General features: G+C 46.9%; 1 protein-coding gene across 1 annotated transcript; it reads left to right on the top strand.

Annotated features, from left to right (window-relative positions):
- The first annotated feature begins 460 nt into the window (after positions 1-460).
- On the top strand, positions 461-27,835 carry SEC13 (SEC13 homolog, nuclear pore and COPII coat complex component). The gene is made up of 9 exons (XM_030927839.1): positions 461-604; positions 3,401-3,445; positions 6,420-6,535; positions 9,127-9,278; positions 9,794-9,927; positions 16,269-16,402; positions 16,817-16,940; positions 17,806-17,952; positions 27,384-27,835. Exons 1-9 carry the CDS (start codon positions 602-604, stop codon positions 27,495-27,497), a joined length of 969 nt encoding a protein of 322 aa, XP_030783699.1. The 5' UTR covers positions 461-601; the 3' UTR covers positions 27,498-27,835.
- Positions 27,836-27,980: the final 145 nt, after the last annotated feature.

Raw genomic sequence — 27,980 nt, 5'->3', positions numbered from 1 at the left:
GCAGTCATGGCTCACTGTAACCTCTGCCTCCCAGGTTCCAGTGATTCTCCTGCCTCAGCCTTCCGAGCAGCTGGGACTACAGGCGCGCGCCACCATGCCCGGCTAATTTTTGTATTTTTAGTAGAGACGGGATTTCACCATGTTGGTCAGGCTGGTCTCAAACTCCTGACCTCAGGTGATCCGCCCCCCAGCTCGGCCTCCCAAAGTTCTGGGATTACAGGCATGAGCCACCGCGCCCGGCCGATAGTTATATTAATCCTTCCTTTCATTTATGGATCTCAGGAAAAGGGCAGGGCAGACTTGGTCGGGAGAGTAGACCCACCGAGCTTCAGATTCCAAAGCCCCCCGGTCAGGGTCACTGCGGAAACCAGAGCCCCAGCCCTCTGGTCTCTGCGTCTCTGCAGGATAGAGGCTGGGCCTCGGGAGGGCGGGGCGCGCCCTTTGGAAGGCGCGGAACTATTGTGAGAGCCGAGCGCGTTGCTGCCCGGAGGCTCCTACGCCACGGCCCGGCGGCTTGAGGGCCGGGCGCCGGAAGTGAGCTGTTGCGAGGCGCCGCCGGGAGCTGCCACGTCCGAGACCCGGAGCAGCCACCGCCGCAATCATGGTGAGTTTGGGGACTGAGGAGGCCGAGCAGCGTGAAGGCCACAGTCGCGGCCCTAACGGGTTCCTCGGCCGTACTGAGTCCCAAATCCTAAGCTCCCCTCCACCGCTTAGAGATCTGGGGGGCTCTGGCCCCGTCCTTGCGGACCATTCCGAGGGGAGTCCAGAGGGAGGCCAAGGAACCTTCCTGACTGCGGGGCGCGCTGCTGCCGCGTCTCCTGCCAGCCTCCCTTCCTCCTCTTCCGTCAACAATTGAATACAAAACGAGGAATAGCAGAGGAGCTACTCTATACTGAGCCCTCAGCATTGTTCGTAATCTCAGCCTGCTAACATCCTTGTGAAGAAGGTGCCATTCTTCTCAACACTTTACAGATGAGGACACTTGAGGTTCGGAGACGTGGAGTCTCCTGCACAGCTGCTTAAGTGGTAGAGCCGAGATTTGAACCCTCCTAACCATTTCTTTCTGCCGCCTACTACATCCCCTAGCAGAGATGATTGAACAGTTGCTTGGGGTAGGGCCCCCAAGTAGGATGGGCACCTCGGGAAACGTGAAGATGGCCTGAACGACCCTCCGAAGGCAGGGGCTCAGGGTTTTTTAAGTCTCTGTGGCATCTGCAGTGTACATTCACTCCACACTTACTCCTTGAGTGAATGAATGATTGAATGAGAACTAAAGAATGGAAGTATCTGGGCTGAGAATGGCATATCTAGTACATGCATTCTTTTAGAAACATGGGTGTGCCTCAGCAGCAGGTTTGAGGGAACCTGCAGGAACCTAGAAATCAGAGCACTGTATTCTTGCTCTGCAGAGGGTTAGGTGTAAATCACTCACCTCTAGCTCTTCCACTGCAGGTTAGAGTTGAGGCCCTTATGCTCTGACATTGAACTCATCCTAAATGAATTAACTCATTATCTGATTTCAAAGAGGTGAATTATGTTGAGTGCAGGTGTTAACAGGGGCCAGATAACACCAGGTCCCTGGGAAGAAGTACTCTAAGAAGTTCGTTCTCTCTCTCCCCCCACTACCCCCTTTCTCTCCCTCTCCCCCTCTCCCCCTCTCCCCCTTCCTGCCTCCTTCCTCCCTCCTTCCCTCCTTTTCTCTCCCCCTCCCTCTTTCCTCCCCCCCCCCCCCCCCCCCCCGCCTTCTCTCTCTCTGTCTCATTCAGAAGCATGGTTCATCAACCGTGACTGATGGGTGAGAGTGGTTAGAATTAAATGCTGATTATTTCTAAGGTCCTTTGGTAACCTGGTTGAAACTACCTCTCAGTAAACTTTCTTCCTGAACCTACTTATCCTCAGCTTTACAGAACTCAGTGTAACAACTGCTTTACATTCTAGACAGGCAGCCTGGTGGAGTGAAGTTTTGTGGACTGGGAGTTAGAAGGTTAGGGAATGGGGCTCTTTTCCCAGTTCTGCCTTTAACTAGCTCTGACTTTGGCAAGTGCTTTCTCTTCTCTGGGCTTCTTCAGTTCCTTAGTCTGTTGTAGGTCTCTGATTGACTCTGCCCTTGGTACCCTGCCCTCCCCGCCTTCCCGTGCACTTTGTAACCTATACAGCTCGGCACATGGAGGAAACTCCTTATTGTCCTTACTTGCCTTTGCAGACTTCGGGGACCTGTTTTTTAGAGAGTCTAGAATTTGATGAGAGAAGCTGTGCTTACTTGGTGTGTACCTCTTGAACTGCTTTGTAGCCATCCTCTTCCAGTGTCTGCCTTTCTGAAAACACAAGTCAAACTTTATACCTACAGGGCTTGTGCTGGAAAAGATGAAATGGGGAAAATGGTAAGAAATGTCTGTTCCACAATGAAACTTCTTTTAAGTGCTCTTTTCTGTCCCAAGAATTTAAGAGAATAGTGGTTGAGCAAAGAAAAAAAAACAGCTTTTGTTCATTTACTTATTCATTCAGCAAATAGTCACTGAGTTCCTTCTGTTTGCAAAGCACTGTGCTGGATGATTTGAGGGGATTTGAAACTGCAGATGGCTCAGACTATGGATCCAAGGAGCTCACCTTCTAGTGGGGAGAAGAAACAGCATAAAATGTTGTTTGTGGTCAGTGCTGAAGATGTGCAAGAGAGTCCAGCCATTTGAGGATCTGAGAATCTTCAAGAAAGGTGATGGGTGGCCCTTTTTGAGCTGGACCTCAAAGAATGGAGAGGAGGGTGATGACCATGACACCATGTTCCAGCCCTACAAACTGTTCAGTCCTGGATCCCACTAGTGATGGACCAGGGAGCAGCCTCAGGAAAAACTCTAATCAAGTCTCCCAGTCTGAAGTAATGACCCTGTTATGCATAAACTGCCTGGAACATCAGAGGCGCTGTTATCCAGGAAAGGAACACCAGCTGTAGCTCCCTTGGGGTCTGTCCTCACCCTTAAGAGTAGCCAGGACTGCTTGCCATTTCCCCACACACATCAGGCTCTCTCAGACCTCTTTGTCTCTCCTCATGTATTCCCTCCGCTTGGCTGCTTGGACTGGTATTTTCTCCTGTGCCACCTGCAAATTCCTACCCATCATCTAAGGCTCAATTCATGTCTACCACCCCACCCCTCAGGCTCCTATGGGGCACTCAAACCACCATTACAGAATTTATCTTGCCACACTAGCACTATTCGCGAGCTTCTGAAGGGCAAAAGTTCCTCTTTGTGTCTGTGTATCTAGTTCCTGGCACAGTGCTTGGCAAAAGGAAGGTACTTAGAATGAATGCTTACTGAGTGAATGAATGAATGAACGAATGCAGTCGTTCGTTGAGATGGTTGTATTCTGCCATCAGTTAATTTACCAGCGATATCTTTGGTTCTAGGTGTCAGTAATTAACACTGTGGATACCTCCCATGAGGACATGATTGTAAGTATTAATAACCCCCTCCCTGAAGGGCTGTGGATATGGGCACTTTTGTGGGAGGGAAGCCATTTGGGTTTTTCTTTTTTTTTTTTTTTTTTTTTTTGAGGCAGAGTCTCACTCTGTCGCCGGGGCTGGAGTGCAGTGGCCGGATCTCAGCTCACTGCAAGCTCCGCCTCCCGGGTTTACGCCATTCTCCTGCCTCAGCCTCCCGAGTAGCTGGGACCACAGGCGCCCGCCACTTCGCCCGGCTAGTTTTTGTATTTTTAGTAGAGACGGGGTTTCACCGTGTTAGCCAGGATGGTCTCGATCTCCTGACCTCGTGATCCACCCGTCTCGGCCTCCCAAAGTGCTGGGATTACAGGCTTGAGCCACCGCGCCCGGCCGCCATTTGGGTTTTTCATTACCCCTTTCTGTTGATCATTCATGGATCCAGGGTGGCTTTGCAGTGGTTGCCCATCAGCCTGTAATCTCGGGGTATGGCTAGGCTCCCCAGCAGTGCCCTCTGAGTTGTTAGGACTGTGGCAGTCTGGTCACTCTCTGCTGGGAGCAACCTGGGAATAGTTTGTAGTTCTAGGCTGTCAGTGTTCCAGCCAACACAGTAACCTGCTCTCGGATGAAGGCTAAGTGGGTGCAGAGGTTTGACAATAGTCTTCCCACCTGTCTTCCTCCTGCTGTCACTTCTTAGCCCCACTGGAAAGGTGAGTGAAAAGAAGAGAGTGTAGAAAGATGACTCAATACAGAGGCAGAAGATGGCCACAGTGAAAGCCCCAGGCAGAACCCAGTCAAACCACCAAGACAATAGGCCAAGCACGGCCCTTTGAACCAGAAGTCGTACTCAGGGCATTTCCTGAGAGGTAAACACAGGGACACAGGGCTCAGTATAAGATGACAGGGCTGTAGGAGAAGGTCCAGAGGTTAAAGTCTACAGCAGGAAAAACACAGACTCTCCTTCATTCAGGGCCAAGCAGCCTTTGAGCAAGACCCGGGACAGCTGACTGACAGTGTTTCATGTCAGGGTTCTTGCCCTCACAGCCTGTCCACTAACAGTTGCTTTTGGGTTTCTGAGAGGTAGTCTGGTCCCAGAGTTGTATATTTCTCTGGATTCAGTCATGAGTGGTCTAGCTGTGAGACCACGCCTCCTTGGAGATAGCATGGCATCATGGGCAGGAAGACCCAATCTGAGACTCCCTAGCCAATATCTTAACTTTTCTGAGCCAGCCTCAATTTACTTATGGGAAAAATAATAGATATGCTATCTACTTGTATGAGTTTGGTTTGAGAACTAGATGAGGCAAAGTAGTAATTATAAACATTTGCATGCTCACTGAGTATCAGGCCCCATGCTAAGTAGTTTTCTATTCTTTTTTTTTTTTTTTTTTTTTTTTGAAATAAGAGTTTCACTCTTGTTGCCCAGGCTGGTGTGCAGTGGCGCAATCTCAGCTCACCGCAACCTCTGCCTCCTGGGTTCAAGCAATTCTCCTGCCTCAGACTCCTTCGTAGCTGGGATTACAGGCATGCGCCACCACGCCCAGCTAATTTTGTATTTTTAGTAGAGACAGGGTTTCTCCATGTTGGTCAGGCTGGTCTCGAACTCCCAACCTCAGGTGATCCACCTCAGCTTCCCAAAGTGCTGGGATTACAGGCGTGAGCCACCACGCCCAGCTGTACTTTTCATTCAATATCTTGTTTAACTTCATAACACATCTCAAGCAGCCTTGAGACAGATGCTATCATTAACCTTATTTAAAGATAAGGGAACTAAGGCCCATAGGATGTTGGTAAATAATAAAGATAAGGAAACTGAAGCTCAAGGAGATGAAGTATTTTCAGAGTTTGCACAGCAGGTAAACTAAGGAGATAGGATTTAGATCTGGAAGGTACTGTGTCCTGCCTCCTTCCACTGAGAAGCATGAGAAGTGCTTCAGAAAACCCCTGTACTGCCTGCCTTCCAAGAAACCCAAGGCCTGATACAGTGGAGGGAGTTCCCAAAGAAAAATCAGGTTGTGTTCCTCGTGTAGGGAGGTGAGAATTTCCATCTGAGGCAGACAGAATGAGTGCCTTTGAATGAGCATAATTGCCCTTGGTGGCCGTGGGAGTGCAGCTGATAGTACCGAAACTCCCAGGGTGGGACAGCTGGAGAAAGTGACATCCATTGGAATAGGCAGGGCTAGCAAGCAGGAGGGACCAGGGTGTTCAGTGGGGCGGGAGGCATGGTGCCTCAGAGACCATCATCCCGTGGACAAGGATCTGCAGGCAGGGGCCAGGCCTAGTTCTGCATGCTTAGTCAGCATCAAGGAATTTGGTTCACAAGTGGTGAGAGCAGCGACACTTAAGGCATTGTGTTCCTTGGGTGGAAAGTCTGGGAAGCTCTGGGCACACCACTAGGGAAAAGGTCGAGCAGAAACCCCAAAACAAAGGTCCACAGAGGATCCAGGGCCAGGGCTGGAAGAAAGAGCCCAAATATCTGAATGGAACCCTGTGTCCAGGCCAGAGCTGCATCACAGAGGACCTGACTGGGGACTCCAGGCAGTCAGAGGCCCACTCCTTTGGCCTGTTTCCATCCATTAGCATCAGGTGCTAGGGCTGAGCTGAACCCAGGGGTATTCCCCTTTACCCCACAGAGCCTAAGAACAGAGTAGGGCCTGAGAGGGTGGAGGAAGAAGAAGGCAGCTAGGCCAACTTTTTTTCTTCCATACCCACCCTGCGGAACAGGAATGGAAGGGCCCTTCCCTGAGGTATGTAAAGGGTCTGTGACACCAGCTGGGTGTGGCTTGCTTTTCCCTTTCAGAGAGACACTGCCCGTTGGTGAAGTGAGAATGTCCACATGCTAGCTTCCTGCCTGAGGGTGATGATACTTTGAGATTAGATTGATTTCAGGGAGATTCTGGTCTGAACTAGACTCTGTGTGGTGACAGCCCTCACCCTACCTGCCCACCCACCCAGCCTGCAGGCCTCCCGAGCTGTCCTCCCTTTGCAGCACGACGCCCAGATGGACTACTACGGCACCCGCCTGGCAACCTGCTCATCAGACAGGTCCGTCAAAATCTTTGATGTGCGCAATGGAGGGCAGATCCTTATCGCCGACCTCAGGGGGTAAGTGCTGGCAAGCCCAGGGAAGGGCTGCAGGAATGGTGTGGGTTCTCAGGCCCTGCTTCAAGCGTGGGAGCAAAGCATGGGAGCCCAGATTCAGAGCAACCCCAAAGTGCATTTAGCAGAGAGGACGCTGGGATCCCAGCCAGCCTGGCTGTCCTCAGCAGATGTCCCCAGGGATGATGCTGTTAAGGGCACAGGTGGATACAGGTGTGAGTCTCAGCTCTGCCACTTTATATGTACCCATTAGAAGACCTTGGGCAAATGAGTCAGTTTCTGTCTCAGAGCCTTCATCTGCTCATCCTCAAAATTGGGCCAGTGCTACCTCCTATCCAGCTAGTGCATGCAAGGCCCTGACGCAGGGCCCAGCACACAGTAAGTCTATAGTGCAGGCAGCTACTGCTACTTTTAAAAGTGGTAAACAGTACCATTTCATGCAAGTTTAGCCAGTATGACCTAAAGCGTCACAAAAGCATCGCCGTAAGAATAAGGTAAGAATGCTATCATTTTATAAATCCCATTGTTCTGCCTGTTTGCCCGTGGCAGGTGTTCAGTGATTATTTACAAATGTTTGGCCTGCCCTGCTCCCTACTGAGATCTTGAGGAAATTCTGGCTCATTTTTATGGCCACATCTCTACTGCTTTCCCTCAGCTCATTGCCTTTCATGTATTTGTGGGTTTTTCTGGGTGCCATGGATCTCCAAGGGTTCTGTGAGTAGAACTCAGGGGTTGATGAATTGGGACAGGGGGAAAAAAAATGCATTTTCAGTGACTGATATTTAGCATTTCTTTCAATTATGGATGTAGGCCAGAAACTTCAGTAATATTTGTAGTGCCTGTCACTTTGTCACCAGTAGAAGTCACAGATATTGTTATCACACATCACAGTTACTTAGCTACCTCAGAATATCACTTATGCTCATCACGACTTTGAAATTACAGTGGTTATTAGACCTGCCACTAGAGTTTGTTGCTTAAAGTGTTAACAAAGACGTACATGCATCACTATCTCATAAATTGCTTTATAATATTTTGATAACAGGCTGGGCGAGGTGGCTCACTCCTGTAATCCTAACACTTTGGGAGGCCGAGGTGGGAGGATGGCCTGAGCCCAGGAGTTTGAGGCTGCAGTGAGCCATGATGGTGCCACTGCACTGCAGCCTGGGTGACAGGGCGAAACCCTTCCCAAAAAAAAAAAAAAAGTTGATTAGTGTATAATTTATAATTGAATTTTCTTTATAAGCCTAGTTCTGTGTGTTTTGTGCATTATTCTGATGAGGGTCCATAACCTTCCCCAGAATGCACAGGCAAGATTAAGAGCCATGACAGGTAGGTGCTCAGCACATGTTTGTTAACTGAATTAAAAAGCAGTTTTTAAACTAAGTCAGTGTCCATTTGGGGAAGTGGGCCTAGAAGTTCTCCTCTGTCTGAGTGTCAAATGATCAAGTGACTGAGGAGCCAAATCAGGCTTCTCTATGCAGGAGCCCCTGGGCAGGCAGAGAGCTGCCACAGTGCAGCTTGTTGGCCAAGGCAGTTATGTTTGCTGTGGCTCTGTCCTTTCTGCTGTTTTTCTTACATTCAAAGGATGTGAAATATTGGAGGGATAAAAATTCCCACCCCATTCTTTTTTGCCTTAGTAAAAACTGTCCTAGTTGTTGGAAGTTTGAGTCTACTCACAGTTTCATTAGCAGCACCTTTGTAGGGACTGGGAATGTCCTGTTGTCCCAGCCAGAGGGAGGAGGAGACTTGAGTGTGTGCAGCCCACAGTGAAGGAGTAAACCAGGAGCAGCACTAATAGCTAATGGGTATTGAGTGGCTTTTTTCTTTCCTTCTACCAAGCATTGTTCCAAACTTTATGAAAATTCTTATTGATTTCTCCATTTTCAGGTAAAGAGACAAAAATATCCTTGCCTAAAGTCAAGAGCTAGTGAATGGGGGAATGGGCCTGGTCTCCTGACCACTAACTCTACCATGCTACTCTACCTCTTGAGTGCTAAGGTGCAAACTCTTCCCTGGGCTAGAGAAATGGTCCCCATACAAAGCCTGGCACAGAGCATTTGCTCAGATAGTACGTGTTATCAGGTAAATGGATAAAGATCAGAAGAGAAGGGAAAGACATGCCTTTTGAACAAATTAAAAGAGTAATGGAAAATAGCAAAATGAAACCAATAATGCCTCCTCAGGAAGCTGACTGTCAGGAAGGATGAATAGCACATGAGTCTACAAATATTTCCTGAGCACTTGTGGCTGGAAACCCTGGACCAATTAATGACTATGCTGTAGACAGTACATATAGACAGTGCTGGCTACAGTCTGGACAAGTGAGGTTCCTGCCTGGCCAGGACAGGAAGGCTGACCCAGAGGCTCAACTCTCTCTCAAAGGCTCTGTGACCTTAGGTTGCTTAACCTCTTAGGACCTCAGGCTCCTCACTGTCCACTGAGCACCCCTTTTGAAATGGCATTGTGTAGCTCTCCCTTTGAAGTTCTTAAGCAGTTCTGCCCTGATACATTGTCTCAGGGAGTCATTTAGTTCTGTCCAAAGTAGTGCCTGCAGAGGCACTATGGGTTCCTCTGGCCTCTCTCTCACTTTGCAGTCATGAGGGTCCTGTGTGGCAAGTGGCCTGGGCTCACCCCATGTATGGCAACATCCTGGCATCGTGCTCCTATGACCGGAAAGTCATTATCTGGAGAGAGGAAAATGGCACCTGGGAGAAGAGCCACGAGCACGCGGGACACGACTCCTCAGGTACACTGAGCATGGCAGCAGAGCGGGCGAGGGCACCACTGGGTAAAAAAGGAGGACTCTGTCCCGGCTGGAGCCCTGGCTCCCTGCCCCTCCTGGTGCCTCTTGTCTGTCCTCTGTCCCTTGAGCTTTGGTTGGCTTTTCTGCTAGTCTGTCTGCAGCTGAGTAAGGCCCTAAGACCTAAAGCCAGTCCAAAACAAATAAGACAAGTGAGTTTCTCTTCAGGATTATTCATTTTAAGGACTACCCTTCATTCTCAGATTGTTGTCCTGCCCAGTTTTTCGTTAGACAGACTGTAGGTTATGAAATCATGGTATTAGTAGGTGATAGGGTTTTTTTCAGTGTCCTCAGTTGACAGGGTTTTTTTCAGTGTCCTCAGATGACCAAATTACGGCTTCCCCCGGTGACTCCTACAGTTGTTTGTTGTGGACATTTAGTAAAACAGTAAATCTGTAGAAGGCGGGACCTGGGGCCGTGGTCTCCCTGCTTTGCTCGCTGCACTCTCCCTCTTCCTACAGTGAACTCGGTGTGCTGGGCCCCCCATGACTATGGCCTGATCCTGGCCTGTGGGAGCTCAGATGGGGCCATCTCCCTGCTGACGTACACCGGGGAAGGCCAATGGGAAGTAAAGAAGATCAACAACGCTCACACCGTGAGTCCAGCCCCTGCCTTTCCTGCAGTGAGAGTGCTTGCCTTGCCCTGTGTCTGCAGGCTCCCTAGAAGGTGGTAGGGGAGGGTCCCTGCTGTGCAGTGGGCCGGGGAGGGGTCAGCTGACCAGACATGATTGCTATAGAGCAGCTTTGGGCCTCTTTGCTCTGAAACCAGACCAGGCTGCACCGGCCTCATTCAGCCCAGGCAGGACCTGGCACTGCTTCCTTGTTGTGTGCTCCCAAGCAGGGGAGGGCTGGGCACCAGGAAGATGCAGCAGCAGCCTGCTCACTGCCACCTTAGCTATGGCTGCGTCCAGGTGACATGCCCTGCAGTAGTCATTGGGACCCTGTAGAATGGAGTGGTGTTATTAAAATTTTTTAAAAGTATGTGAGCTATGCATACATTTAAGAAATATTAATATAAACAAGGTCATTCTTTACCCAACTTTTGATGAATTAGTGAGTGACAGCAGTCGTGATGTTGGTGGTTCAATCAAGGAATAAATGTTTGCAAAGCGAACATCAGTGTCCTACCTCCTACCACCACACAGTTCAAAAACCAACAATAACCAGTGTGGGGGACTCATATGACTAATGCCACATCATTTGCTGTCATGCATCTGTATGATTATTGGATATTTTGTGAGTTTTCTACAATAATTTGTATTTATTCTTTTTCTAATCTCATTCCAGTTCAGGGTCACAGGTGGCTGGAGCCTGTCCTGGCAACTTAGGGCATGAGGCAAAAGCCAGCCCTGGACAGTATACCCTTCCACCAGCAGAGCACTCACACACGCCCCCACACTCACACTGGGACAATGCAGGCGCACCAGTGAAGCGAACATGCACATCTTTAGGGTGTGAAAGGAAACCAGAGGACCAGGAGAGAACCCACGCAGACACAGGGAACGTACAGACTCCACACAGGCAGGGCCCCCGCTGGGAGTTGTTTTTTTTTTTTTATCTTGTCAACATAATGAAATGAAATTGAGGATCAGTTGTACGTAGAATCAGACAATCTGTGGTCTTTTGTGGCAGGCTTCTCCTACTTAGCATAATGAGTTCAAGTTTCATCCATATCATAGCGTGTATCAGCACTCCATTCCTTTTTATGGCTGGATAATACTCCATTGTGAATATAGACATTCTGTGTATCCATTCATCAGATGATTGATGTTCTTGGCCTTATGAACAATGCTGCTATGAACATTTGCAGATAAGTTTTTGCATGAACATATGTTTTTAATTCTCTTGGGTCTATACCTGGTGTGAAATTGCTGAGTCATATGGTAATTCTCTGTTTAACTTTTTGAGGAACTGCTAAACTGTTTTGCAAAGTAACTGTACCCTTTTACAGTCCCATCAGCAGTGTATGAGGATTCTACTTTCTCCACATCCTCACTAACATATGTCTGTCATTTTGATTACAGCTGTCCTAGTGAATGTGAGGTGGTATCTTACTGTGATTTTTTGGGTTTTGTTTTGTTTTTTTGAGACGGAGTCTTGCTCTGTCACCCAGGCTGGAGTGCAGTGGCGTGATCTCAGCTCACTGCAATCCCCGCCTCCCAGGTTCAAGCAATTCTCACGCCTCAGCCTCTTGAGCAGCTGGAACTACAGGCATACGCCACAACACCCGGCTAATTTTTGTATTTTTAGTAGAGACAGGGTTTCACCATGTTGCCCAGGTTGGTCTCAAACTCCTGGCCTCAAGTGATCCGCCTGCCTAAGTCTCCCAAAGTGCTGGGATTACAGGTGTGAGCCACCGCACCCAGCCCTTATTGTGATTTTTTTTTGCATTTCGCTAATCAAAGATGATGGTGAGCATCTTTTGGGGGCTTATTGGCCATTTGTGTATCTTCGGAGAAATGACCGGGAGGGGTTTGCACTCTAACACCGAGTGAATGCACGCAGCCCACGATAAGAAAGGCTGAAGGGGTGGGAAGAAATCTGAGCTCTGTGATCCTCCAGAGCAAGCCTCCGGGACAGGCCCCCTCAGGAAGAGGCACTGCTGGAAATGAAATCACAGTTGAGCTGGACAGGGACACAGGAAAGGAAGGATGAGATGTAGACCAACGTGGAGAAGAGAAACAAAGACAGGAACTCCTGAAAGCCATCTCCCACATTTTTTAACACTACACAGAAACGAGGGAGAGTTCTGAGCTTAGACTTTCCTGAGCCTTTCTTATCAGGAAAACTCATCTCACCTAAAAATAACAGAAAAGTCTTTGAAGTGAAATTGCTTACAAAGTTATTATATAAGAAACAATATGCAAAATACCCTCCCTGTGGACAGTGAGAGGACGTTAGAAAGGTACGCCCACAGAACAGAGCCAAGCTGTAACCCGCTATTTCACATCAAGCCAGGTGACATTCTAACAATACAAAGCATGACAGAATAGTGTAAATCAACATTTTAAAAATCAGAAATAAGGCGACAGAACTCAGGAAAGAATTAGAAATAAAAGTCATGTCAGAAGTGAAGACTAAGTTAGATGAAATGCAAGTGTCGATAAACACAGCAGATCCTGCCTGAAAAGGATAAACTGTGAAAAAGGAAACATCTCAAGAGCAAAAAAGTGAAGAGGTAAAAAGGTTTTGAGCAAAAGTAAAGACAGGCAGAAAGGTCAAACATATGAATACCAGGAGTCCCTGGAAAGGAAAACAGAACAAATACTAAGAAGTAATCCAGAAAACTTTCTTAAAATTAAAAAATGAAGATTTGAAACTTGAGATTGAGAGATCATACCCTACACTTAACAATATCAGCCAGGTACAGTGGCTCAGCCTGTAATCCCAGCACTTTGGGAGGCTGAGGCAGGCGGATCGCCTGAGGTCAGGAGTTCAAAACCAGCCTGACCAACATGGCGAAACCCCGTCTCTACTAAAAATACAAAAATTAGCCAGACGTGGTGGCGCACACCTGTAATCCCAGCTACTCGGAAGGCTGAGGCAAGAGAATTGCTTGAACCTGGGAGGCAGAGGTTGCAGTGAGCCGAGATCACGCCATTACACTCCAACCTGGGCAATAGAGCAAGACTCTGTCTCAAGAAAAAAAAACAAAAAAACAAGGCCAGGTGAGCTGGTTCAGCCTGTAATCCTAGCACTTGGGGAGATTGAGGTGGGAAGATTGTTTGAGGCCAGGAGTTCAAGAACAACCTGGCCAACATAGTGAGACTCTGTCTCTAAAAAAAAAAATCAACCCAGCATCACCAACGAAAAGATAGAATTCTAGTAAAATTATGAGACTTTAAGTTTCGGGGGCTCCAGAGGAAAGGAGCCTTGTGACTTAAAGAGGAAAGACAATTGGGTTATTGTCAGACTTTTCAATAGTAAGGATTGATGCAAAAGAAAAAAGAATAACATGTTTAAAATACTCGAGGAAAGACAGTATGGGCCAGGGATTTATAACCAGGAAAATTGACTTTCAGGTTCACACAAAGACTTATACACAAAAGTTTATAGCAGCTTTACTAGCTAAAAACTGCAAATAGTCCACATGTCCATCAACAGGTAAATGATAAGTTGTGATATATCCATACTTTGGAAATACTGCCAGCATTAAAAAGAAATGACTTAACACAATAGGAAGATGAATAAATTTCAAAATAATTACGCTGAGTGAAAAAAAGAAAAACAAGGACACACTGTGATTCCACTGCTGTCATATCTAGGAAGTGCAGCTGAGCAGGCCCGTGGTCACCAAGATTGGGGGATGCAGGATGGGGAGATGGATCACCAGGGGATCGAGGAAACTTTCTGGAATGATGGGCATGTTCCTTATCTTGATTGAGGTGATGTGATGATCCTACAGGGTATATTTTTGTCAAAATTCACCAAATCATGCACTTGATACGCAGTTTATGTCAATTATACCATATCAAATCTATTTTTAAAATTAGCTTTCGAGTGTAAAGAATGTGAACTATTATCAATATGCAAGAATTCAGGGACTATTCGGGAGGTGGAGCTTGCAGTGAGCCGAGATTGCGCCACTGCACTCCAGCCTGGGCCACAGAGCAAGACTCTGTCTCAAAAAAAAAAAAAAATTCAGGGACTACTGTACCCTTCCTGAGGAATCTACTAGAGGATACATATCACACAACAAAAATGACTATGAAGACTTCAGCATAAATATATAGAACTAAGACTAAATGAGGGTTAAAAGGCTGGGCCCACGGCAGACACGGTGGCTCACACCTGTAATCCCAGCACTTAGGGAGGCTGAGGCAGGTGGATCACCTGAGGTCAGGAGTTCGAGACCAGCCTGACCAACATGGCGGAACCCCATGATGTGGTTTGGCTGTGTCCTCACCCAGATCTCATCTTGAATGCCCACGTGTTATAGGGGGTACCTGGTAGGAGGTGGTTGAGTCATAGGAGGTGGTTGAGTCATAGTAGGAGGTCTTTCCCATGCTGTTCTGTTCTCTTGATAGTGAATAAGTTTCACAAGATCTGGTTCTATGAGGAGGAGTTCGCCTGCACAGGCTCTCTCCCTTTTCGCTGCCATCCATGTGAGATGTGACTTGCTCCTCCTTGCCTTCTGCCATGATTGTGAGGCCTCCCCAGCTATGTGGGAGTGAGTCCATTAAACCTCTCTTTTTTTTGTAAACTACCCAGTGTCAGGTATGTCTTTATCAGTGGTGTGAAAATGGACTAATTTTCGTCTCTACTAAAAATACAAAAATTAGCCAGGCGTAGTGGCACACACCTGCAATCCCAGCTACGCAGGAGGCTGAGGTAGGAGAATCACTTGAACCTGGGAGGTGGAGGTTGCAGTGAGCCAAGATCGCACCATCCTGGGTGACAGAGCCAGGCTCTGTCTCAAAAAAAAAGAAAAAAAAAGGCAGTGGCTCACACCTATAATCCCAGTAATTTGGGAGTCCGAGGTGGGAGGATCGCTTGAGCCTAGGAAGTTTGAGGCTGCAGTGAACCATGATCGTACCAACCTGCCCTTCAGCCTGGGTGACAGTGAGACCCTGTCTCAATTAAAAAAAAAAAAAAAAAAGTTAATAATAAATAAAGAGGAGAATCAGTCATCTTTGGAAAGTGACAGAACCAGTTCAGAAAGAATCAAGCGTTTATCCAGGCTTTCCTTTCTGACCTTGTATTAGTCTGTTTTCACGCTGCTGGCAAAGACATACCTGAGACTGGGCAATTTCCAAAGGAAAGAGGATGGAGAACTCAGTTCCACGTGGCTGGGGAGGCCTCACAATCATGGCAGAAGGCAAGGAGGAGCAAGTCACATCTTACATGGATGGCAGCAGGCAAAAGAGAGAGCTTGTGCAGAAAAACTCCCATTTTTAAAATCGTCAGATCTAATAAGACTATTCACTATCATGAGAACAGCATGGGAAAGACTTGCCCCCCTGAGTCAGTTACCTTCTACTGGGTCCCTCCCACAACACGTGGGAATTCAAGATGAGATTTGAGTAGGGACACAGCTAAACCGTATCAGACCTCTACCCCTGGGTAATCGAATAGTTAATGAGAAGTACCCCTATCTGGAGCATTCCATGGAATAAATGACAAGGATAGAATTAGAGTGTCACCATTTTGCAAGCCCCAGTGAATTAAGAGAGGCCTGAGTTATTGACAGCTGTTAATATAAGAGACAAGCTAACGTGCCTCCTGATGAGAGAACACACCAGCTCTAGTCTTGGCCAAAGGGATCACACCTGAGTCTGTCCAGTCTTGGCTCCAGCTGACAGTTTTCAGGAATTCAGAGGAACATATTGAACTGCGTATAAAGCAACAAAACCCAGACCGAGAGACTAGACTCTCTTCAGCAGAAAAATTGTAAGGAAAAAAATCAGAGGAGGAATCTGCAAAGTAGGAGATGTAAAAAAAAAAAATCCAAAAAAATGTTTAATGGATAAGACTGTAGTGTCAAGGGATGCACATTTGAGTGATAAAATGGGGGGAAATTGGGTTAGAAGTCAGGCCAGTGGTTACTTGTAGAGGGAGCTGTGATGAGGAAGGGCATAATGACAGGGCTTTTCAGGCAGGTGGCAGAATTTTTGTTTCTTGATCTATTTATAATAAAAGATTTTTCAAAAAACAAAAAGCTCCAATGTACCATTCTTTCATGTGTTTAAAAAATGTCCTGTTTCTTAAATTTGTGGGAGTTCTTAATTTCTACTTTTAGTGCACACTGCAGAAAAATGCACACACTGTTGGGATCCTTGAGGGAGAATTCTGAGCAGTGGACCACGTGATGAGTGCTTCATGTCAGCCTTCACACAGTCCAGTCCTGAGAAGCGGAGGAGAGAGGGACAGCAGGCTTGGGTCTGCGAAAGCAGTGTTCTCTTGCAAGGCAGAGTCACCGCGTGTTCCATCTTTACAGATTGGCTGCAATGCCGTCAGCTGGGCCCCTGCTGTTGTACCTGGAAGCCTCATAGACCAGCCTTCGGGGCAGAAACCCAATTACATCAAGAGGTTTGCATCAGGTGGCTGTGACAACCTCATCAAGCTGTGGAAGTAAGTAGGGATATGTGGCCTTCTCTTTGAGGGGACATTTCTACCCTTTACCCTACTCACCATGACTCAGCCACACTCACAAGAAACAAAGTCACCTCTCTTTCTCCCTCCTGCCAGTAAAATACTGTTTTCAATCTGTTGGAGGACATCCTTGAAAAACAACACAACACCTGTTCACCTAATTCCCAACTGTTGGAGCTGACTCTTTGGCTGTGGAAGCAGAGCATTTCCTGGAGGGTTTTTTTTACAGCTGGGGTGAAGGGAATAAAATGCCACAAACTCCATGAATGAAAGAAGAAAGATGGAATCGCTTCTCCACCCCAGGCAGAGCCTGTCGGGTAGGGGAGGAGTTGAGGTGTGGGAAAGGCCCCCAGGCAGCTCTCTGCTGATTCTCTTTCTGCCCCCCCCTGTTAGGGAGGAGGAGGACGGCCAGTGGAAGGAGGAGCAGAAGCTAGAAGCGCACAGTGACTGGGTTCGAGATGTGGCCTGGGCCCCCTCCATCGGCCTGCCCACCAGCACCATCGCCAGCTGCTCCCAGGTCAGCCCAGGGCCATGAGAGCATCTCTTGTCATTTAGTCTCGAGTCAGGCCCATCAGCTGTTAGTCTCCTTAGCGGAAAGTCCTCTGTGAAGGTAAAGGGAGAGCAACAGACACCTCTGGCCCAGAGCACAGGGAGTCAGGTCATCGTGTGGGGAACTCTTGGTCAGAAGCCACAAGTGGTCTGCCTCCGCTGAGAGGAGACAGCTACAACAGAACCAGCACTAAGAAGGAGGCAGATTCGGGATGCATTTTCCCTCCTAACCCTTGTGAGACTGGGGAGCCAAGGTGCCCAGGTGCAGTCCGAGTGTTCCCAAGCAACGATGGGGCGGGATGGGAAGGGATGGGAATTCTAGGCTCAGCTACCGAGCCACCCTTCCCAGACAGCAAGGACTGCCAAGGGCGAGCCTTCAGTTATATGCCACCACCCTAGAGGGAGCCAGCCAGGCCTTTCACATCATAGGAACCTGTTTGGTTTGGTTCTAAATTTGAGATTTTTGTGCTTTTTTACTTGTGCCTTCTCATTCTCAGAGCTTGGTTTTTGGAGAGCTCTGCCCATTCAGTTGAGAAGGTATAGATAGACAGTGGAAGTGACTTGGCAGGCATCAGGGAAACCCCAGAGAAAATCTGAGTTAGCAACGCAGACAGAGTCCACCTCCGAAACCCGGATGAGAAAAGGAATCCGGGACACTCTTGACCAGTGTGAAGAGACAGAAGCAAAGCTGTGGATGCCCCAGAGGACCTTGGCTCCCGTTTGAATCCCCCACCCTGTGCCTGCAGAGAGGTGCTGCGTGGCTCTAGATTGGGAGGACATCACAAACGCAGAGTCTCGTCCCCATCTCCTGACTCTATCCTGTTTCTTCCTAGGACGGTCGTGTGTTCATTTGGACCTGTGATGATGCCTCAGGCAATACATGGTCCCCTAAATTGTTGCACAAGTTCAATGATGTGGTGTGGCATGTGAGCTGGTCCATCACAGCCAACATCCTGGCTGTCTCCGGTGGAGACAATAAGGTACATACCCATTCCCCACAGCTTGGTGGACATGGCCTGTTGGTCTTCACCCCGCCCACTAGAGAGCTCACTTGACATTCACACCTGACTGCAGGCTGGGAAGGAGCCTTAGCCAGGGCTGTGTGCTGAGTGTGCCTCTTAGTTACATCATTAATGTCACAGCCCCTGAGGCAGTATTAATATGTCCCCCTTTCACAGATGAGGAAAGAAGCTGACAGGCAATATGACTTGCACGGGGGTCCCAAAACTATGAGGTAGCAGAGCAATCAGGCTCATCACCCTGCTAACCATTTGGTCACCTCATGGTGATGTTCCATTAGCTGTGCCAAAAAAGTAAGTGTATGAGAACCCATAAACAAAAGCGAGAAGATTGGGGTTTTTTTTTTGTCCCTAACACTTAAAAGGCTTTTTAAAAATCGGTAGAGTTTATGAATACTTGTGATGCTGGTAAGAGTCAGGTACACAGTGGGTGCATTGAAAGAGTTTGCATTTTGCAGCTAAAAAGAGTTCTGGAGACCAGCTGCACAGGGATACAAATGTACTTCAGACAGCTGGACTGTGCAGTTAAAAATGGCGAAGATCATTTTATGTTACGTGTATTTTACAATTAGAAGGAAAAAGTACCCGCAGAAAGGAAGCAGTAACAAGCCACAGCCATCTGCCCCGCTGAATTCCCCTATAAGACAGAGGATCTCTAACTCCATAGGGTCAGTTCCACATGGAGTGGCTGTGCTGCGTTTTCAGGCACATCTGCTCTGCGTCTGAAGTGCGAGTTGGTCTGGATCCTGCCACCCGTTGCTGCTTCTCTCCCTTGCCTGTGTTGGTCTTTTACTGTTTCCCAGTGGCCACTTTGGCTCCATGTCTTACCTTTCATTTGTGTGGCTCACAGCACAACCAACACAGGCAAGGCAGAGAAGCAGCTGATCTCCAGAACTCTTTTCAACTGCAAAATTGAAACTCTGTACCCATTAAATAACTCCCTTCCCCACTGCCTGCCCCCGCAGCCCTGGCAGCCACCCTTCTCCTTTCTATCTGTGTGAATGTGACTGCTCTAGGGAACTACCTAAGTGGGATCATACAGTATTTGTCCTTTTGCGACTGGGTTATGTCACTTAGCAGTATGCCCTTAAGGTTCCTCCATGCTGTATATAGCATGTGTCAGAATTCCTTCCTTTGTAAAGCTAAGTAGTGTTGCATTGTTTGGACAGCCCACACCCCATTTCTACACTCATTCCTCCACCAGCGGGCGCCTGGGCTGCTGCCACCTCATAGCTATTGCCAATAGTGTGGCTGTGAACATGGGCGTGCAGATCTGAGCCTCTGCAGGCAGCTTTTCTGACCGAGGGTCCCTTTCATCTACAGTGGTCCCAGAAAGATCTAGCAGGCCCCCTCTCAAAGCCATATTTCTAGTGAGTGCCAGAGTCAGGACTAGAACCCAGGTTTGATGGCACTCAGGACAGACCAAGGGACCAGATTGCCTCAAGCAGGCCCACAGTGATTTTTACAAGGCTGTAAGCAAGTGCCTGGCTGTACATGCAATGTTTTGGGGTCCCCATCACTATGCACTTAGGCTTCTTGCTTTTTCCTTCTTTATAAGCCTGTTTCCTTTTGCTGTCTCCATAGCACCCTTAGCTAAAGGACTTAGTATGTTTTCAGTCCCAGAGCTTTCTGCGGTCTGTTGAGTGAATAAAGTTTGTCCCTGAAGCAAGAGTTCTTAAAATCAAAATCATTATTTTCATTTTTTTTTTTATTATTATTATACTTTAAGTTCTAGGGTACATGTGCATAATGTGCAGGTTTGTTACATATGTATACTTGTGCCATGTTGGTGTGCTGCACCCATCAACTCGTCAGCACCCATCAATTCGTCATTTATATCAGGTATAACTCCCAGTGTAATCCCTCCCCCCTCCCTATGATAGGCCCCGCTGTGTGATGTTCCCCTTCCCGAGTCCAAGTGATCTCATTGTTCAGTTCCCACCTATGAGTGAGAACATGCGGTGTTTGGTTTTCTGTTCTTGTGATAGTTTGCTAAGAATGATAGTTTCCAGCTGCATCCATGTCCCTACAAAGGATGCAAACTCATCCCTTTTTTATGGCTGCATAGTATTCCATGGTGTATATATATGCCACATTTTCTTAATCCAGTCTGTCACAGATGGACATTTGGGTTGATTCCAAGTCTTTGGTATTGTGAATAGTGCCGCAATAAACATACATGTGCATGTGTCTTTATAGCAGCATGATTTATAATCCTTTGGGTATATACCCAGTAGTGGGATGGCTGGGTCATATGGTACATCTAGTTCTAGATCCTTGAGGAATTGCCCTACTGTTTTCCATAATGGTTGAACTAGTTTACAGTCCCACCAACAGTGTAAAAGTGTTCCTATTTCTCCACATCCTCTCCAGCACCTGTTGTTTCCTGACTTTTTAATGATTGCCATTCTAACTGGTGTGAGATGGTATCTCATTGTGGTTTTGATTTGCATTTCTCTGCTGGCGAGTGATGATGAGCATTTTTTCATGTGTCTGTTGGCTGTATGAATGTCTTCTTTTGAGAAATGTCTGTTCATATCCTTTCCCCACTTTTTGATGGGGTTGTTTTTTTCTTGTAAATTTGTTTGAGTTCTTTGTAGGTTCTGGATACAAGCCTTTTGTCAGATGAGTAGATTGCAAAAATTTTCTCCCATTCTGTAGGTTGCCTGTTCACTCTGATGGTAGTTTCTTTTGCTGTGCAGAAGCTCTTTAGTTTAATTAGATCCCATTTCTCAATTTTGGCTTTTGCTGCCGTTGCTTTTGGTGTTTTAGACATGAAGTCCTTGCCCATGCCTATGTCCTGAATGGTACTACCTAGGTTTTCTTTTTTTTTTTTTGAGACGGAGTCTCGCTCTGTCGCCCAGGCTGGAGTGCAGTGGCCGGATCTCAGCTCACTGCAAGCTCCGCCTCCCGGGTTTACGCCATTCTCCTGCCTCAGCCTCCCGAGTAGCTGGGACTACAGGCGCCCGCCACCTCGCCCGGCTAGTTTTTTATATTTTTTTAGTAGAGACGGGGTTTCACCGGGTTAGCCAGGATGGTCTCGATCTCCTGACCTCGTGATCCGCCTGTCTCGGCCTCCCAAAGTGCTGGGATTACAGGCTTGAGCCACCGAGGTTTTCTTCTAGGATTTTTATGGTATTAGGTCTAACATTTAAGTCTCTAATCCATCTTGAATTAATTTTCGTATAAGGAGTAAGGAAAGGATCCAGTTTCAGCTTTCTACTTATGGCTAGCCAATTTTCCCAGCACCATTTATTAAATAAGGAATCCTTTCCCCATTTCTTGTTTCTCTCAGGTTTGTCAAAGATCAGATGGCTGTAGATGTGTGGTATTATTTCTGAGGACTCTGTTCCGTTCCATTGGTCTATATCTCTGTTTTGGTATCAGTACCATGCTGTTTTGGTTACTGTAGCCTTGTAGTATAGTTTGAAGTCAGGTAGCGTGATGCCTCCAGCTTTGTTCTTTTGACTTACGATTGTCTTGGCAATGCAGGGTCTTTTTTGGTTCCTTATGAACTTTAAAGCAGTTTTTTCCAATTCTGTGAAGAAACTCATTGGTAGCTTGATGGGGATGGCATTGAATCTATAAATAACCTTGGGCAGTATGGCCATTTTCACGATATTGATTCTTCCTATCCATGAGCATGGTATGTTCTTCCATTTGTTTGTGTCCTCTTTTATTTCACTGAGCAATGGTTTGTAGTTCTCCTTGAAGAGGTCCTTTACATCCCTTTTAAGTTGGATTCCTAGGTATTTGATTCTCTTTGAAGCAATTGTGAATGGAAGTTCATTCATGATTTGGCTGTCTGTCTGTTACTGGTGTGTAAGAATGCTTGTGATTTTTGCACATTAATTTTGTATCCTGAGACTTTGCTGAAGTTGCTTATCAGCTTAAGGAGATTTTGGGCTGAGACAATGGGGTTTTCTAAGTATACAATCATGTCATCTGCAAACAGGGACAATTTGACTTCTTTTCCTAACTGAATACCCTTTATTTCTTTCTCTTGCCTGATTGCCCTAGCCAGAACTTCCAACACTATGTTGAATAGGAGTGGTGAGAGAGGGCATCCCTGTCTTGTGCCAGTTTTCAGAGGGAATTTTTCCAGTGTTTGCCCATTCAGTATGATACTGGCTGTGGGTTTGTCATAAATAGCTCTTATTATTTTGAGGTACGTTCCATCAATACCGAATTTATTGAGCGTTTTTAGCATGAAGGGCTGTTGAATTTTGTCAAAAGCCTTTTCTGCATCTATTGAGATAATCATGTGGTTCTTGTCTTTGGTTCTATTTATATGCTGGATTACGTTTATTGATTTGCAAATGTTGAACCATCCTTGCATCCCAGGGATGAAGCCCACTTGATCATGGTGGATAAGCTTTTTGATGTGCTGCTGAATCCGGTTTGCCAGTATTTTATTGAGGATTTTTGCATCGATGTTCATCAGGGATATTGGTCTAAAATTCTCTTTTTTTGTTGTGTCTCTGCCAGGCTTTGGTATCAGGATGATGTTGGCCTCATAAAACGAGTTAGGGAGGATTCCCTCTTTTTCTATTGATTGGAATAGTTTCAGAAGGAATGGTACCAGCTCCTCCTTGTACCTCTGGTAGAATTCAGCTGTGAATCCATCTGGTCCTGGACTTTTTTTGGTTGGTAGGCTATTAATTATTGCCTCAATTTCAGAGCCTGCTATTGGTCTATTTAGGGATTCAACTTCTTCCTGGTTTAGTCCTGGAAGAGTGTAAATGTCCAGGAAATTATCCATTTCTTCTAGATTTTCTAGTTGATTTGCGTAGAGGTGTTTATAGTATTCTCTGATGGTAGTTTGTATTTCTGTGAGGTCGGTGGTGATATCCCCTTTATCATTTTTTATTGCATCTATTTGATTCTTCTCTCTTTTCTTCTTTATTAGTCTTGCTAGTGGTCTGTCAATTTTGTTGATCTTTTCAAAAAACCAACTCCTGGATTCATTGATTATTTGGAGGGTTTTTTGTGTCTCTATCTCCTTCAGTTCTGCTCTGATCTTAGTTATTTCTTGCCTTCTGCTAGCTTTTGAATGTGTTTGCTCTTGCCTCTCTAATTCTTTTAATTGTGATGTTAGAGTGTCAATTTTAGATCTTTCCAGCTTTCTCTTGTGGGCATTTAGTGCTATAAATTTCCCTCTACACACTGCTTTAAATGTGTCCCAGAGATTCTGGTATGTTGTATCTTTGTTCTCATTGGTTTCAAAGAACATCTTTATTTCTGCCTTCATTTCGTTATGTACCCAGTAGTCATTCAGGAGCAGATTGTTCAGTTTCCATGTAGTTGAGCGGTTTTGATTGAGTTTCTTAGTCCTGAGTTCTAGTTTGATTGCACTGTGGTCTGAGAGACAGTTTGTTATAATTTCTGTTCTTGTACATTTGCTGAGGAGTGCTTTACTTCCAATTATGTGGTCAATTTTGGAATAAGTGCGATGTGGTGCTGAGAAGAATGTATATTCTGTTGATTTGGGGTGGAGAGACATCTATAGATGTCTATTAGGTCCGCTTGGTGCAGAGATGAGTTCAATTCCTGGATATCCTTGTTAACTTTCTGTCTCATTGATCTATCTGATGTTGACAGTGGAGTGAAGTCTCCCAATATTATTGTATGGGAGTCTAAGTCTCTTTGTAAGTCTCTAAGGACTTGCTTTATGAATCTGAGTGTTCCTGTATTGGGTGCATATATATTTAGGATAGTTAGCTCTTCCTGTTAAATTGATCCCTTTACCATTATGTAATGGCCTTCTTTGTCTCTTTTGATCTTTGATGGTTTAAAGTCTGTTTTATCAGAGACTAGTATTGCAACCCCTGCTTTTTTTTTGTTCTCCATTTGCTTGGTAGATCTTCCTCCATCCCTTTATTTTGAGCCTATGTATGTCTCTGCATGTGAGATGGGTCTCCTGAATACAGCAGACTGATGGGTCTTGACTCTTTATCCAGTTTGCCAGTCTGTGTCTTTTAACTGGAGCATTTAGTCCATTTACATTTAAGGTTAATATTGTTACGTGTGAACTTGATCCTGCCATTATGATATTAACTGGTTATTTTGCTCGTTATTTGATGCAGTTTCTTCCTAGCCTCGATGGTCTTTACATTTTGGCATGTTTTTGCAATGGCTGGTACCGGTTGTTCCTTTCCATGTTTAGGGCTTCCTTCAGGGTCTCTTGTAAGGCAGGCCTGGTGGTGACAAAATCTCTAAGCATTTACTTATCTGTAAAGGATTTCTCCTTCACTTATGAAACTTAGTTTGGCTGGATATGAAATTCTGGGTTTAAAATTCTTTTCTTTAAGAATGTTGAATATTGGCCCCCACTCTCTTCTGGCTTGTAGAGTTTCTGCCGAGAGATCTGCTGTTAGTCTGTTGGGCTTCCCTTTGTGGGTAACCCGACCTTTCTCTCTGGCTGCCCTTAAGATTTTTTCCTTCATTTCAACTTTGGTGAATCTGGCAATTATGTGTCTTGGAGTTGCTCTTCTCGAGGAGTATCTTTGTGGCGTTCTCTGTATTTTCTGAATTTGAATGTTGGCCTGCCCTACTAGGTTGGGGAAGTTCTCCTGGATGATATCCTGAAGAGTGTTTTCCAACTTGGCTCCATTTTCCCCCTCACTTTCAGGCACCCCAATCAGACGTAGATTTGGTCTTTTTACATAATCCCATACTTCTTGCAGGCTTTGTTCATTTCTTTTTCTTCTTTTTTCTTTTGGTTTCTCTTCTCGCTTCGTTTCATTCATTTGATCCTCAATCGCTGATACTCTTTCTTCCAGTTGATCGAGTCGGTTACTGAAGCTTGTGCATTTGTCACGTATTTCTCGTGTCATGGTTTTCATCTCTTTCGTTTATGACCTTCTCTGCATTAATTATTCTAGCTGTCAGTTCTTCCACTCTTTTTTCAAGATTTTTAGTTTCTTTGCGCTGGGTACGTAATTCCTCCTTTAGCTCTGAGAAGTTTGATGGACTGAAGCCTTCTTCTCTCATCTCGTCAAAGTCATTCTCTGACCAGCTTCAATCCGTTGCTGGCGATGAGCTGCGCTCCTTTGCAGAGGGAGATGCGCTCTTATTTTTTGAATTTCCAGCTTTTCTGCCCTGCTTTTTCCCCATCTTTGTGGTTTTATCTGCCTCTGGTCTTTGATGATGGTGACGTACTGATGGGGTTTTGGTATAGGTGTCCTTCCTGTTTGATAGTTTTCCTTCTAACAGTCAGGACCCTCAGCTGCAGGTCTGTTGGAGATTGCTTGAGGTCCACTCCAGACACTGTTTGCCTGAGTATCAGCAGCAGAGGTTGCAGAAAATAGAATATTGCTGAACAGCAAGTGTACCTGTCTGATTCTTACTTTGGAAGCTTCCTCTCGGGGGTGTACTCCACCCTGTGAGGTGTGGGGTGTCAGACTGCCCCTAGTGGGGGATGTCTCCCAGTTAGGCTACTCAGGGGTCAGGGACCCACTTGAGCAGGCAGTCTGTCCCTTCTCAGATCTCAACCTCCATGTGGGGAGATCGACTGCTCTCTTCAAAGCTGTCAGAGTCGTTTGCGTCTGCAGAGGTTTCTGCTGCTTTGTTTGTTGTTGTTGTTTAGCTGTGTCCTGTCCCCAGAGGTGGAGTCTACAGAGACAGGCAGGTTTCCTTGAGATGCTGTGAGCTCCACCCAGTTCGAGCTTCCCAGCGGCTTTGTTTACCTACTTAAGCCTCAGCAATGGCGGGCGCCCCTCCCCCAGCCTCGCTGCTGCCTTGCGGTTAGATCGCAGACTGCTGTGCTAGCAATGAGGGAGGCTCCGTGGCCGTGGGACCTTCCCGGCCAGGTGTGGGATATAATCTCCTGGTGTGCCGGTTTGCTTAAAGCGCAGTATTGGGGCGGGAGTTACCCAATTTTCCAGGTGTTGTGTCTCAGTCCCCTGGCTAGGAAAAGGGATTCCCTTCCCCCTTGCGCTTCCCAGGTGAGGCGATGCCTCGCCCTGCTTCAGCTCTCGCTGGTCGGGCTGCAGCAGCTGACCAGCACCGATTGTGCGGCACTCCCTAGTGAGATGACCCCAGTACCTCAGTTGAAAATGCAGAAATCACCAGTCTTCTGTGTCGCACTGGGAGTTGGAGACTGGAGCTGTTCCTATTCGACCATCTTGCTCCACCCCTATCGAAGTCTATTTTCATTTTTAATCAAACTAATATATGTACATAGCTTTAGATTGTTTTTTTGTTTTGTTTTGTTTTGTTTTTGAGACAGAGTCTCGCTCTGCCGCCCAGGCTGGAGTGCAGTGGCCGGATCTCAGCTCACTGCAAGCTCCGCCTCCCGGGTTTACGCCATTCTCCTGCCTCAGCCTCCCGAGTAGCTAGGACTACAGGCGCCCGCCACATCGCCCGGCTAGTTTTTTGTATTTTGTAGTAGAGACGGGGTTTCACCGTGTTAGCCAGGATGGTCTCGATCTCCTGACCTCATGATCCGCCCGTCTCAGCCTCCCAAAGTGCTGGGATTACAGGCTTGAGCCACCGCGCCCGGCCAGATTGTTTTTGTTTTTTGTTTTGTTTTGAGATCGAGTCTTACTCTGTCATCCAGGCTGGAGTGCAGTGGCAGTCTTGGCTCACTGCAACCTCCGTCTCCTGGGTTCAAGCAATTCTCCTGCCTCAGCCTCCCCACTGGGAGATTACAGGTGCCTGCCACCACATCTGGCTAGTATTTTTGTGTGTATTTTTAGTAGAGATGGGGTTTCACCATGTTGGCCAGGCTGGTCTCGAACTCCTGGCCTCAGGTGATTCACCCATCTCAGCCTCCCAAACTGCTGGGAGCCACCACACCCGGCCTAGATTGATTTTTTTTTAAGCAGCCTCCTAATTTTCACTCTCCAGGAGCAGACCTTTTCAGCTCTTAGCTATCTCTTACAGAGTTTACTTCAGTGTAGAAACAACATACTGATCTGTTACCTTCCTCTACCACAGTAGTTTTCAAACTGCAGCGTTGTTAAACCTGTTAAAACAGATTGCCAGCCCCACCCCCGGAGCTTCTTAATCACTTGTTCCAAGCCCCAAGAATCTGCAGTTGTAGCAAGTTCCCAGGTGACCGATGCTCTGGTCTGGGGACCACACTTCGCAAACCCTGCTCCCTGCCACCCCATATCCTCTCACTGTAGCTCTGTCACAGTTTGGTGAAAACAGTATCCTGTGTTGACATCATCATCCACAGCTGCTGTTATTGTTACTCCTTTTTTTCTGTGAGTTTTTATTCCTGGACTCTCATTTTGGTGGGATTTCAGTGGAGGAGGAACATGCTCTGTTCATACACAAGCCTCTGGGCAGTGGTTCTTGATGGGGATGAGGCTCATATTTAGGGGACAGCGGAGGGAAGGCCTCAGACCCATGATAATCTGTTTGTGCACTGACTTGACTTGCAGGTGACCCTGTGGAAGGAGTCGGTTGACGGGCAGTGGGTGTGCATCAGTGATGTCAACAAGGGCCAGGGCTCCGTGTCAGCGTCAGTCACAGAGGGCCAGCAGAACGAGCAGTGACAAGACAGGTGGGGCCTGGCTCCCCACCCGCCAGCTCCAGGACTGCCCCTTCCTGGGCCAACTGACCAAACAACTGGGAAGAGCCCCCAACTCCAACAGGATTGTTTTTCCAGGAGGAGTTACAGATGCAGCCACAGATTGATCATCTGCCTTAATGATCGGAGATGCTTTATAATCTGCTGTCCAGCTAAAAGCGCTCATGTTATGAGGAAGAAACTACAAATGAAGTTCAAATCTATTTTAAACTACTTTGGACCATTTTTATGTACCTTTGGGTTCAGGCATTATTTGGGGGGTTTTGTTTCCAAAGTAACTAAATAAAGTCATATTGCTTATAATTCCTGCTGCGTTATCCTAACCACCACCACCACCACCCCCCCCCCCACCCACCCCACCAGCTCAGTTTGACTCTTGTCGGTCCACGCACTAGAACAACGTTCACAAAGGCCATGGCTGTGATGGCCTGGCGAAACCCCACCCACA

The sequence above is a fragment of the Rhinopithecus roxellana genome, chromosome 1, assembly GCF_007565055.1.
Source record: "Rhinopithecus roxellana isolate Shanxi Qingling chromosome 1, ASM756505v1, whole genome shotgun sequence".
Taxonomy (NCBI): Eukaryota; Metazoa; Chordata; class Mammalia; order Primates; family Cercopithecidae; genus Rhinopithecus; species Rhinopithecus roxellana.
This window is presented reverse-complemented; position numbering and strand designations above follow the sequence as displayed.